The sequence below is a fragment of the Narcine bancroftii genome, chromosome 4 (assembly GCF_036971445.1).
Source record: "Narcine bancroftii isolate sNarBan1 chromosome 4, sNarBan1.hap1, whole genome shotgun sequence".
In the NCBI taxonomy this organism is placed as follows: domain Eukaryota; kingdom Metazoa; phylum Chordata; class Chondrichthyes; order Torpediniformes; family Narcinidae; genus Narcine; species Narcine bancroftii.
In genome coordinates, this window is record NC_091472.1 from 285909861 (window position 1) to 285923945 (window position 14085).

A 14085-nucleotide genomic window follows, 5' to 3' on the forward strand; every position below is an offset into this window, starting at 1 on the left:
AAGAGGAAAAAAGAACCATGGTTTGATGTTTAGGTTTCATCAGAAATGTCTTCTTATTGTCTTTTAAGTTTTAAAATACTTGTGGTTATATGCATCAGCAAGACTGAGTTTCTCAAAAGTAAATCAAATATAAAATTTTTTAGCATGCTACTGGATGAAGAAGACAATTTTCATCAGACGCCTGCACTGTTTCAGCTGTTATTGTCAATGAGATTGCAGGAATAGAGTGAAACATTCTTTTCACGTGATCCACACCATCCCGATTTTTAAGTAGACTTTAAAACAGAAAGATGGTGCTCCTATTCAATGTAGAACTACATTGTGTTTTGCCCACTAGATCTCAAATTGGCTTAATTGCTCCAAATCCAAAATTGGTATTTTTAAAATAATATTTTTGGAGAAAAATCTTACCGTTGTATTAATCTGGAATGTTCAAAACAAATGTGATTCTGCATTTGTTTTCTTGAAATGATTAACAGGTTTACAGCTTGCTAAATGAAAAGAACAATTAAGCAATTTTTGTTTTATTTCTTTTATAGCAACAATGTATGGGAATGGCACCTATTTTGCCAAAAATGCACAATATAGCATCTCATACTCAAAACCTGACACTCACAGAATGAGGTACATGTATCTTGCTCGAGTACTTACTGGAATGTACTGTCAAGGACAACAAGGAATGATCACACCACTTCCAAAAAATCCAAGTAATCCCACAGACTTATTTGACAGTGCTGTTGACAACGTTTCAAATCCTTCCATGTTCTTGATTTTCAATGACATTCAAGCTTATCCAGAATACTTAATTACTTTTAAGTGACAGAATGACTTTAGCATTGAAGTACAATTTCTGAAGGTCTTTCAGTCATATAATTATACAATTTTAGCTTCTGATTCTGGGAAATCATTTTGAATAACTAATAAAAATGCTGAATGATGTTACTACAGCGCTGTTGTTTCATGTCTGAGATATACATTCAACTCAAGATCATATTAGTACAGGGGTTGATCATCTGCCATGAATACAATATCTCCAATGCTGTCTTCTTGGGATTGAAAGCAAATATGTGTCTGGAATGGATGTTCTACACAGTATGTATGTAGTAAGTCAAACAAATGTGATGCACACTGGTGATGACATATATTTGTCAATTGATCTTCTACATTGATGGGATGTATTGTCAGACCTCATTGAAGCAAACTGAGGAGACAATTAAGATTCAAGCACTTTGATGGGTCTGGAGTTACGTACATGGTCTACCAGATACATTTTCATAGCAATCCAGCAGTTTCAATAGGCTACTTTGTCTTGGATCCCAAGTGATTTAATTGTGAACACAACTCTTTCTTTCTCTCTTTTTTTTCCCTCCCCCTCCCTTTACCATAGCACTGGAGAAGGACAGGAATGGAAAATTTGGGAAAATATTTAATTGGGGTAAGGGAAAATATGATGCTATTAGGTTGGAAGTAAAGTATGGTAGAAATGTGGCAAATGTTCAGAGAGCATTTACATGGTGCTCTGCATAAATATATTCCATTGAGTCAGGATGGTGAGGTGAAAGAACCATTGGATCTTGAAAATCCAGCTAAGAACTGCGTACAAGATAAATTTGAATAAAAGTGAAACCATGCCCTTGACCAAAGGTACAGACAGTACCAACAAGGGAGCCAGTTTAAATGGCTGCAAGAGGGCATTAAATATTTGGGGATAAAAGTAGATAAGGATTTGAGTAATTTATATGAACTCAATTATTTCTCTTTGCTCTGGAAGATTGAGGAGGATATGGATAGATGGAAAACCCTGCCCATATCTTTGGTGGGCAAATGAAGGTGATGCCAAGACTACAATATCTATTTCAGTCCTTGCCAATTCTGTTACCCCAGGGCTTCTTTAAAGATGCTCAACAGATATGTCAGAAAGTTCTTATGGAATGGTACAGTGACTAGAATCTCCATGGAAAAATTGACTTGAGACTATAAATTGGGAGGCCTGATATTGCCAGATTTTAAAAAGTATTATTGGGCAGCCTAGTTGAAGTTCCTTGCCTCACTCTTTGAGGGAGGTGATATTCCTTCCTGGGCACAAATTGGAGAAAAGATAGCAGGAGAATTCATATATAAATGGGACACAAAATTGATATCAAAGAAAACAGATAATCCCATATTAAAACATGTAATTCAGATGTGGCAAAAAAAAAATCAATGTATTGGAATAAAGGTGGGGATATTTCCTAAAGTGCCCCGACCCAGAATAAATTAATACCCATGACTCTCGATAATAAAATCCTGGACACCTGGTGCCAGGCGATCAGATGTATCGAGGTTTGTTATGAGCAAGGGCAGCTTATGACATTCGAACAACTAAAATAAATATGATTTGTCCAATAAAACTTTCTGCTATCTCGAGCTAAGATCTTTCTTAAGGGATGATTTGAGACCAACTATGGGCCTGCCAATGTGTAGTGACATGGAGATTCTAATTCCAAAAGTGTATGTTCATTCGTAATTTCATCTCTATGATGCATTTCCTATTCCAAAGTGAGGGCCTGAAGCCAGGCTTACACATGTCAAGGGAAAGGTGGGACTTGGGTAGAATGATCCATGAGCAGTGCTGGTCAAACTGGTGTCTGGATAGCATGGCAGCTATTATTAATGCCAAGTACAGATTAGTGCAATACAAATTTTTGCATCAATTGTACCTCACACCCAAAAACTACACAAATCTAAACCAGAAATTTTGGAAATTTGCTTCAGATGTGATGTGGAGATTGGAACTTTTATCCACTCAGCCTGGCTGTGTAGAAAGGTGAGATCCTTCTGGGAAGACCTGGGGACATTCTGAACATAATTACAAAGGTGATTTTCCACAGGATCTGGAATTGTATCTTTTGGGAAACATTATGGACATGAGTTTTAAACTGTCCAGATACCAAATTCATTTTGTGAAGTTCAACTTGTCAGTTGCCAGCAAGTGTATCAATCATGTGGAAGTCCAACTCCCAACTAAATATTACACAATGGAATATGGAGATAGAGTTGTATTCCCCTGGAGAAAAACACATACAATTTAAGGAGAAAATATGACCCATTTGTTAGGGTGTGGCAGCCTTACCTGCAACATATAGGTACACCGCTTCTAAATAGAAGAAAAGTAAAAATCTGTACTAATAGTGGAACGATTGAGATAAATGAAGTGGGTTGGGGTGCAGATGATGTTCTCTTGTTTCATATCTTTCATTTTACTATGTTACTTTGGGTTTATATTTGGTTCCTTTAAGGGTCTGTGACTCTATAGATTTTAGGTTCTCTATGTTTGTTTAATTTACATAATCTTTTTCTTGTGGTTTTAGGGTATGGGAGGAAAGGGACAGAGGTGGAAGGGGGAAAATGGACTCTGAATGTAATATATAATTGTTGAGAAAAATTGAACTGTTGTTTTGGATTTGTGTGAAACTTGGAAAATCCAAAATAAAATATTCAAAAAAAATTCCAGTTTAGAAGAAAAGGTTATGAATAGTTTAAGAAGATTGGAACTAATAGAGCTCTAGAGAATCATGAGATTGTCAGAATAGAGCTTAAGAAATGATGCAGGAGAGTGAGAAGGGGCATGAGGAGGCCAAGATGAGCAGGATTAAGAAAACCCCCAAGGCATTCTACAAATATGTGGAAGAACAAGAGGATGTGCGAGGATTAGACACATCAGGGGTGATAGTGGAAATATATGAATGGAGTCAAAGGAAGTAGCAGAGATCTTTAATGAATATTTTGCTTCAGTATTCACCAGAGAAAAGAACCTTGGCAATTGTGAGAATGACTTAAAGCTTGAGGTTCTTTTATATTAAGAAAGAGGATGGGTCGGAGCTTTTGAAAAGCATGAAGTTAGATAAATTGCCAGGACTAGATGAGATTTACCCAAGGCTACTGTAGTGAGTGAATCAAGAGATTCATGAGCCTCTGGCAATAAACTTCGCATTGTCACTGGGGACAGAAGAAGTACTTTAGGATCAGAGGGTTGCAACTGTTACTTGCCTGTTCAAGAAAGGGAGTAGAGGTAACCCAGGAAAGGATGGACCAGTGAGTCTTATTTCAGAGGTGGGCAAGCTGTTGGGAAAGAACCTGAGAGATTTTATATATGATGATCTGATTAGTGGTAGTCAGCATGGCATTGTTCAAGTTTAAATTTATTCTCAGAAAACATACATGACATCACATACAACCCGGAGATTCTGTTTTCTGCAGTCTAACTCAAGGAAAAGATACATCAACAAAATAGAAATGTAAACAAAGTGCAATCACAGGAAAATATTCAGTAATAATATTTGTCAATAAAATTCATCAGAGAAGGTTGTGTCTCATGATTGAGTTCTTTGAGGATTTAACAAAGAACATTGATGAATGTAGAGTGGTGGATATCAGTAAGGCATTTGATAAGGTTCCCCAGGCAAGGCTCCTTCAGCTTACTTTCCGAATCCAAGAAATGGCATGGAATCCAAGGAGGCCCTGGTCAATACAGATTGACTTGCCCAGAGGAGGCAGGGGGTGGTTGCAGATGGCTTGTATTCTGCATTAGGTCAGTGACAAGTGGTGTTCTGCAGGGATTTATTCTGGGACGCCTTTGTGATTTTTATAAGTTACCTGGACGAGGAACTGGAAGGATGAGTTGGTAAGTTTATGGGTGACACGAAAGTGGGTGGTACTGTGGAAAGCTGGAGGGTTGCCAGAGTTTACAAAGGGACATTGATAGGATGCAGAGCTGGGCCGAGAAGTGGTAGATGTTTAGCTCAGAAAAGTGTGAATTAGTTCCTTTTAGGAGATAAAATTTGAAGGCAGATTGTAATGTTAATGATAGAACTGAGCAGTGTGGACAAACAGGGGCCCTGGGGACTGTGTGCATTGCACACTCAAAGCTGCTGCACAGGTTGAGAGTGTTGTTAAGAAACTGTGATTATATTTGCCTTCATTAACCATGGGATTGAATTAAAGGGCCATGAGGTATGTTACAGCTATATAAGACCTTGGTTAGACCCCATTTGGAATATTGTGTTCAGTTCTGGTCACCTCAATACTGGAAAGAGGATGCAGAGGAGATTTACAAGAATTTTGCCTGGATTAGTAAGCATGCCTTTTGAGGATAGGTCTTTTCTCCTTGGAGTGATGGAAGATGAGAGATGACTTGATGGAGGTATATGTGATGAGAGACATTGATTATGTCAAGGTCGGCGCCAGAACGAGTGTTAGGGCATTAGGGTAACCAGGTGGAGAACAGTTGGGGGGGGGGGGGGTGGGGGGGGTAGCCTACCTGCTGAGTGGACTTAAATCTCCTCTGTCCCTCTGAGGTAGCAGCCGAAAGCCCTGCTTTTGTGGCATGGAGATTCACTAATGTGCATCAAGCTAGGTGCTGGTAATGCTTGACGCACGATAGTGATGCAGGTGCGTCTGATGGCAAACACCTCGTGGGGGGTGTGGGCGGGCATGCTGCATGAGTGTAGGTGGGCACAGCACCTCACGAGGGAGGGACATGCCTGCAAATGCCCTTCCTTGGTGCTGACTATGGATCATGTGGATGGCCAGAGACTTTTACCCAAGGATGAAATGGCTTACACAAGGGGACATAGTTTTAAGGAGCATGGGATATGAGATAAGTTTTTCCACACAGAGTGGTGAGTATATGGAATGCACTGCCAGCAACGGATCTTTTAAAAGACGATTAGATGGGTACATAGGGTTGATAAAAATGGAGGGTTGTGCAGATGAGAAATTCTAGGCAATTGTTAAATAGATTATTAGGTCAGAACAACACTATTGGCCCAAAGGTCTGTACTGTACAGTAGATTTCTATGTTCTTCCACATTAACTTGCCATGTGGGAACTTGTCAAAGGCCTTGATAAAGTTTGTACAATGCCCACTGCCAATTCCCCCCAAAAACACTGATTTATGAGTCCGGGTCTGCCACACATGAAGCCATACTGACTATCTCCACTCATTGCGACTATCCAAATGCTGGTAAATCCTATACCTCAGAGTCCCCTCCAGCAATTTTCCAACCAATGAAGTCAAGCTCACGGAGCTGTATTTGCCTCCTTTGTCCTTGCTGACTTTAAAAAAAAAATGACAACAGTAGCTATCCTCCATTCTTCCACCACTTCATCTAAAGCTAAAGGTTATGTAAATATCTCAGCAAGGCCCTTTGCAAATTCTTCCCGAGCATCCCACAAGCTGCAAGAATGCACTTTATCAAGCTCTGCAGATTTGTGCACTTTAATATGCCCTGAAGGCTGCCAAGATCTGCTAGTTCGAAAAGGGTCCAGGACATCACCACTGATTAAACAATTCAGATATCAGTGAATGTTTCTAATTCATGATCTTCACCCAAAAGTTAAGAATTGTGCATTTTTCTTTTGTTAAAACTGTGGAATTGATTAAATGTATCTTAAATAAAGCATTTTTAAAAACTGAAATTAATAACCCTTGGTCGGTGATTTATTTAAGCCATTAAACAATTTGTTTATTTCATTGTCATTTTGTATGAATCTGTGCCTTCTCTGTATACTTATTGTTTCAAGAAATGCAGTCTATTAAAACAGTACAAACGTAATGAGCTGTCTACTGGAGCATTTCTACTGAAATTTGCACGCACCTCAATCAGACTTTCCAGTTAAGCTTCAGTTTCATTCTTGAGTAGAAAAATGTTTCACATTCTTCTTTTTCATTTGTCTTAATTAATCTATATTGTGCCCAAGGCTTCATTGTACTTTTTTGGATGCAAAGATTGAAGTGGGTACCTATATTCTCAGCCATCCAGTCATGAGTTCCTTGGCTTAGGTAGGCAAATATTTTGATCAATAACTAGCATTTAATTCAACCTATGCAAAATCCATATCACATTAAAAACTATATCCAACAAATTAGGAGATGGGAAATATAATGGCAGCTGCAGGTATACCAACATCTTCAACATAGAATGGCTTTATTGGAACCCAGTTTGTAGATGATCAACTGTGCCACAACAGTTGTATACTCACAAATATAACTAGCTGAAATCTTTACTTGTTTTGGCTATATCTCAGTGACTACATTTCAGAAATAGTTTTCTTTCTCTGGATGCTTTTTTGGGGCAGAGAGAACACAACATAAATAGAAATGGGCACCTCATTTCTTTGTTGATCATCAAGTTAGACAGAGTGTTAAGTTGGCAGTTACAGTCAATTTATGTTTTTTCAACAGAAAAAAAATATTTTCACATTAATAAAGACCTTTCATAATTAATAATGGTACCATTGGAATACCAAGGCTAAAATAAAATTAATAACTACAAATACTGGAAAACCAAGGCAGCAAAGTTAGCACAATGCTATTATAGCGACCTGGGTTCGAATCTGGTGCTGTGTAAGGAGTTTGTACTCCCTGTGTCTGCATGGGTTTCCTCCGGGTGCTCTGGTTTCCTTCCACACTTCAAAATGTACAGGGGTGTTGATTAATTGAGGTATTTGAGCAGCAAAGGTGATCATGACTCTCATTATGGAAAATAAACCACATGAACTATGTACTAGCTATTATCCATTCATTAATCCATTACTAAGTAACAATTTACACACTGTTACAAAAATAATAATCCATTCTGTATTTACTACACAAGGCCACAGTAATGAATAGGGAGCAGGTGATGAGAGATGATGAATCACGTGGTAAGAATACAGGATAGAGAGGATGGATAAAAGAGAATGGTGACAGAAAAACATGGAGGATGTGGTTTGAAGCATGATTAGATAAAGAAATGAGAAATAATGGTGGCAAACCAAGGATTGGTATGCTGCTAAGATGAGGGACATAATTAATTGAACAAGCAAGGTTAGAATTTAACTTAAAAAGAGGATGCATGCTGTGATCAGTGGGCTATCAGTGACTGGATTTTTTGATTGCCTCAGCTTTTTGCAAACAAAGGCTTTAAACTTTTCTGAAGAATTCTCCGCACGCCCGATTCATTTTTGAACATTTTTGATGGTGAAGGCTCCATCTGTGAGTTGAGACCATAGTCGATGTTGAGCTCATGATTATACATGGGAAATAATAATAAACCCATGCTGCATGCCTAAAATTTAACAAATAAAACTGATATCCTGCAAAGCTTATTAAGTGCATGGATTTTGTTTCATTTATTTTTTAAAATGTTTGATCTTGTCTTTCAATTATTCTCCCTCATGCCTATTATCATTCAACCTGAATTGATCCAGGCAGGACAATACAAGCCAAGACTGATAGAAGAATTTTTTTTTTAAAAACTGCAAATGCTGGAAATGCTTAGACTTAGATGGTTAGGTAGCATCTGTGGAAAGAGAAAGTCAAGTGTTCATTTGGTGTCATTTTCCATAGATGTTATCTGACCTGGCATGTTTCCAACACTTTTTATTTCTAATTTCCAGCAAAAGAGAGTCCCTTCAGAGTTACTGAGTGTCCATCGATTTACCTCAAGCCCTCCCGCAGCTGCACAGACCACCGTTCTATCCTTTGGCAACTCGAGCTCCAGATCCAAACCTCCGATGTGATCAGGAACTCTTCAGCATCCAAGGCCCTTTGGGAGCTCTTCTTTCCCTCAGCACCCTATAGAATCCCAGTTCCAATTCTTGGTTTCCCTGAGCCACTCTCCAGCAGCGCACAGCCTGTGTGGGTCCTTCGACTGCAAGTTGGCAACTGCCCATCATCTCAAAACTACTCAAAAATGAGATGGAGGGAAAATAAATCTGCATGAACAGTGCTTGGATGTTTCCTTGAAAAACTTGTAGGGTGTGAACACAGTGCTGGAAGATCTGATTCGGCTGGTATTCTTTTTCAACAGACACTAACACAGTGGTTCTCAACCTTTTTCTTTCTACTCACTTATTACTTTAAGTATTCCTTATGCCATAGAGGCTTTGTGATTAGTAAGGGATTGCTTAAGATGGTATGTGGGTGGGTGGAAAGAAAAAGTTTGAAAATCGCTGTTTTAATCATACCTAATTGACTCGTTATGTGCACGGATTAATTCCTCCAAAAGAAATGGGCCAATGACAATTTTTCTCAAGCAAAATATTTTGGTAACAATTGGGTCTAGAGCAGTGATTCTCAACCTTCCCTTCCCACTCACGTACCACCTGAAGCAATCCCTTATCAATCACAGAGCACTGATAGCATAGGGATTGCTTCAAGTGGTACGTGAGTGGAAAGAAAAAGGTTGAGGACCACTGATTTAGAGGTTTGTAGAGCATCTCTGGTAACATTATATAGAAGAACAGAATCCCATCTTTTTTCCAAAAATAAACTTTATTCACAATAAATTATTTACAAAGAAAATTGTTCAAAGTCTTCACATCCTTAGTGTCATATCCAAACATTTCCATTGATGTACATCGTTACAAACATTCTCTAATTACTATTCACCATTACCAGCACTGTGGCACCTTGTCTTTACTCTCCCCTCTGTTGTTTCATCAGCCCCTTAATGTTTGGTACCAGAAGGTCTTAAACTGTGGTCCATCCTCACAGTGCCCTTGCGTTGGTTGCACTGAGGCTCGTCGCAACCAATGCAAGGGTGCTGTGGGGAAGGATTACAGCCTGGAATGTCCCAGATGGCAGCATTTCCACACTGACATCTCCGTGTGCTGAAAGACCAACAGGTTTCAGGCAAATGAAAGGGTGTCTAAATAGGTCATATGCATTAAATGGTAGGGTATTGAGATGTGCAGAACAACAAAGGGATTTAGGAGTGATGGTAAATAGTACCCTCAAGGCTGATACTCAGGGAGATGGTGTGAAGAAGGCATTTGGAATGTTGGCCTTCATAAATCGGAGTATTGAATTCAAGAGTAGGGAGGTTATGATGAAATTGTACAAGGCATTGGTGAGGCCAAATTTGGAGTACTGTGTACAATTTTGGTCACCAAATTATAGGAAAGATATAAACAAAATAGAGAGAGTGCAAAGAAGGTTCACGAGAATGTTGACAGGATTTCAAGGTTTGAGTTACAGAGAAAGGTTGTGCAGACTAGGGCTTCTTTCTCTGGAGCGTAGAAGATTGAGGGGGGACTTGATTGAGGTGTTTAAGATTTTAAAAGGGACAGACAGAGTAAATGTAGATAGGCTTTTTCAATTAAGAATGGGGGAGATTCAAACTAGAGGGCATGGTTTAAGATTGAAGGGGGAAAATTATAAGGGGAACATGAGGGGAAATTTCTTTACGCAAAGGGTGGTAAGGATGTGGAATTAGCTTCCAGCAGACGTGGTTGAGGCGGGATCGTTGGTTACATTTAAGGAAAGACTGGATAGTTACATGGAGAGGAGAGGACTGGAGGGGTATGGACCGGGTGCTGGTCAGTGGGACTAGGAGGGTGGGGATTTGTTACGGCATGGACTAGTAGGGCCGAACTGGCCTGTTCTGTGCTGTAAATGGTTATATGGTTATACCAAGTTGATCATCTTCATGCAGTTTTGGATGTCTGTCTCTGTGTTTCCCTTGAAACAGCCCACAAATCAGAGAGGCCTCTGTCTTGTTGCTGCTGGGAATGAACTGTAACAAGGACTCTTGATCTTTCTTCACACCCTTAGCAAAATTGCATTCAGCAGAGAGGGTGACTGTCTGCAATCCTCCACAGTCATCTCACGGACATTTGCGATGTGGTTATTTATCTGTTGTACAGGCTAATTCCTGGTGCTTGTTAGTGAGCACTGGAGATGAGGCATTCTGTCAGACAACTTGGACAGTCTGCTGAGGGATCCACCCACAGTATCCATCGAGTCCTCATTTCTCAGTGTCTAAAGGACGTTTCATGCTGACCACTACTGATGGACTTTGTGGAAAACATTTCCACAAAGGATAGGTAGTGTGGAAAAGTCCAACTGACTGGGACATTGTGTGACAATGGGGCCAGGCCCATCCTTCACAACACCTGGGAAAGGTAGACAATAACAGCACTTGTCTTCGTACTTCGGTTCCAACACAGCCCAATGCAGCCACACTTGAAGGTGGTCATCAGAATGAGGGCCACATTGGGTATGCCCTTGCCCCTGTTGTCCAGCAACTTGTCCATGGTGACCCTTCAGACCCTTTCTATCTTGGAATCCCACCTGAACCAGAAGACTGCTCTGGTGACCACCAGAGCAGAGGTATGGGAAATGGACTACATCTGTGGCACTTACAGCATTACCGAGAGCATCTCACACCTGATAACCAGGTTATTCCCTGTTAGTGAGAGGGAGCACCATGCCCACATACCTAATTTTTGGAGGACCTTTGCGATCCACTCCAATCAATTTTTGATGCACACCTCGGCCAAATGGACTACATCTGTGGCACTTACAGCATTACCGAGAGCATCTCACACCTGATAACCAGGTTATTCCCTGTTAGTGAGAGGGAGCACCATGCCCACATACCTAATTTTTGGAGGACCTTTGCGATCCACTCCAATCAATTTTTGATGCACACCTCGGCCCCTCCAAACCAAATCCCCAATACCTTCATGTAGTCAGATCTGATGGAGAAAGGGATGGTGGACCAGTGTTTTGATGTGAAAGTGTCAGGTTCAGTAATTTAAAAGAGATACGAGTCTGGACACAAGGGTTTGCAATCAAACGTAACTATATTAACACATTAATAAGAAAGTGATTTAATTGTGAGTGTGGTAAAATATGCACATAATTTATAATGGAGCATGGGAACATTTGTGCACAATTCATAAGTGTGGCAATTTATAAGGAAGCGTGGGAACAGATCGTAACAGGAAACAAACAGGGAAGAACATGAGACAGTACACCAATATTAATGTAGTCATTCACACCTTTTAAGCAGGGGTTATACACACCCTTCCAGATCCCTGAATCAGGGGAGGTGGATCTGGTACCACTGTACCCATATTCCCTCAGAATCCTGATCATTTGGATGTGGCAGCTCCACTGCCAGTATTGATCTACACCAATTTGAGCTATAGCAATACCATGGCTCAGCTTCACTGCAATGTGCACCTTACCCACCACCCTTCCAAGCAACATGTGCAGCAGCGACCTGGCATGGAGTGGTGTCCGGGGCTAGCACCACAAGGCAGAGAGAGTTGTGCTGGTGCTAAATACAGGGCTCCATCCAGTAAAGATGCTGGGTGATTCAAGCCAGCCAATGGCAAGGTGTGCACTGACTAGTGGTCTGAGCCCAATCTTAACTGGAATTCCACCTACAATTTGTAACTTTGTCTATAACTTTGTAACTTTGAGTGGAACAAAAAAAAACATCATGGTGTGACTCCTGAATGACTTTCAGGTGAGGAGGCCATGTGACTACCAACAATAGGCAGGGACCCTTCATCACATACAACAACCAGTTATTGAAGAACATCGCCTCACTTTTCTAGTTTACCATGGTGTCCTATCCATTCTCAAACTGGCTGCAGATGCTGATCAGTCTGCAGACCGATCATGGATCTGAACAGAAGATGGCAACATCATCCATTAGCAGTGCCTCCACTATCTGGTAATAGCCCATTCTTCCAAAGCTCCAGCCAATTCTTTCTTTTGAACTAACTTCTTCATAGTTTCATCTTTCGTAAAATTTCATTAATTTTTGGCTGTGAAATTAGAAGCCCCCTGAAAAATATTGAATCTTTAATCTGTGGTTGTATGGCAGCATCCATAATCCACGACATTTGAATCTGAGGCCCAGAGGAAGCTTGACAATCAATTTTAAATTTAAATTTTAAATTGAGACATACAGCACGGTAACAGGCCCTTCTGGCCCAAGAGCCCATGCGGTCCAATAATACCCAATAGACCTACAACCCCCATGTTTTCAAGGGTGGTAGGAAACTGGAGCACCCGGAAGAAACCCACACAGACATGGGGAGAACATATAAACTCTTTGCAGAGAGTGCTGGAATCTAACCCAGGCCACTGGTGCTGTAACAATGTTGTGCTATCTGCTATGCTAGCTGTGCCTGTCCAATATTCAAGAACATGATTAACTAAGTTTGAATTGGAACTGGTTAAGTTTTACAAATATTGCAATTTGATCAGAGTTGTTTTAGCTCTTTGAGAGGTGTCACATGGCAAGATCACGCTCATCGAAATGGATGAAACCTGCATTTTAATTCAAGGAGCAAATATTTGGCCACTGGAAGAAATTGACTGAGAAGGCTCCAGGGATGATTTTTTTTTTCTATGGTGGAGAGCATGGAGACCCCTCTCCACTTCTAGTAAATGATTTGTCTCTGTTCATAAAGATGGCTATGGAAATATGTCCACTAAGCTCATGAGTATGAACATGCCAACGTGTCTGTCCATGGCCTCATGCACTGCCAAACCAAGGCCACCTACAAATTGGAGGAAAAAAAACAATATAGTATTACATCTGGTCACTCTCCAATCAGATGGCATTAATATTGACTTCTCTGGCTTCCATTAGGGTCCTTCCTTGAATCATTCTCTTTCCCCATCCCTGCCCCCTTCCCTCCAGTTCCCTGCCACCTTCCCTCTATTCAGAGAGCAATAGCCTCCCCTATATCTTCCCAGTTTTTTTCTTCTGCTCTCCCACGCATATCCACCTATGACCTCTTGCCTGTGGGCCTGTGCTCCTCCCACCATTTTATTCACATGCCTGCCTGCTTACACCTTGATGAAGGGCTCAGGCCAAAAATATTGGTTATATATCTTTGCCAGAAAGAATGCTGCATAACAAGCATTTTTTTAACAGCTTTATCATTTTGTAAGAAGATAATTCTCTCTTATAATATGTGATATTGGAATGCTCACTTCCAGAATAATTGCCCAAAATAATTTTCCATCTACAATAGATTGAGCAGAAATGAAATAAGCCAGTAACCGAGTTGGAACAGAGAACAGTTGGAGCTGTTAAATCTTCAATTGTTAACCTTTCACATCAAGTCAGTATTTAATCAAATTAATTGAATATTCAGGATAAAGTTGCAAAAGTGAATTGTTGTGTTTTTTTTGGTCTTATGAATTAATTATTTGTTACATATTTAAAAGAATATGATTAGAAAGGTAGAACAATCATGAACAGACATGATCTGTTTGCCAAGCATTTTACTTTTATATGATCACCTGTC

At 40.1% G+C, this 14085-nt stretch overlaps 1 protein-coding gene across 2 annotated transcripts in view; it reads left to right on the plus strand.

The window, feature by feature from the left end:
• Positions 1-5256, plus strand: part of LOC138762053 (protein mono-ADP-ribosyltransferase PARP14-like) — a 38483-nt gene extending 33227 nt beyond the window's left edge. For both annotated transcript variants that reach the window (XM_069935272.1, XM_069935273.1), the window contains one exon: positions 540-5256. In XM_069935272.1, coding sequence (XP_069791373.1) covers positions 540-820 — 281 coding nt within the window. In that variant the 3' untranslated portion in view covers positions 821-5256. The remainder of the gene's footprint in view (positions 1-539) is intronic.
• The last annotated feature ends 8829 nt before the right edge of the window (positions 5257-14085 follow it).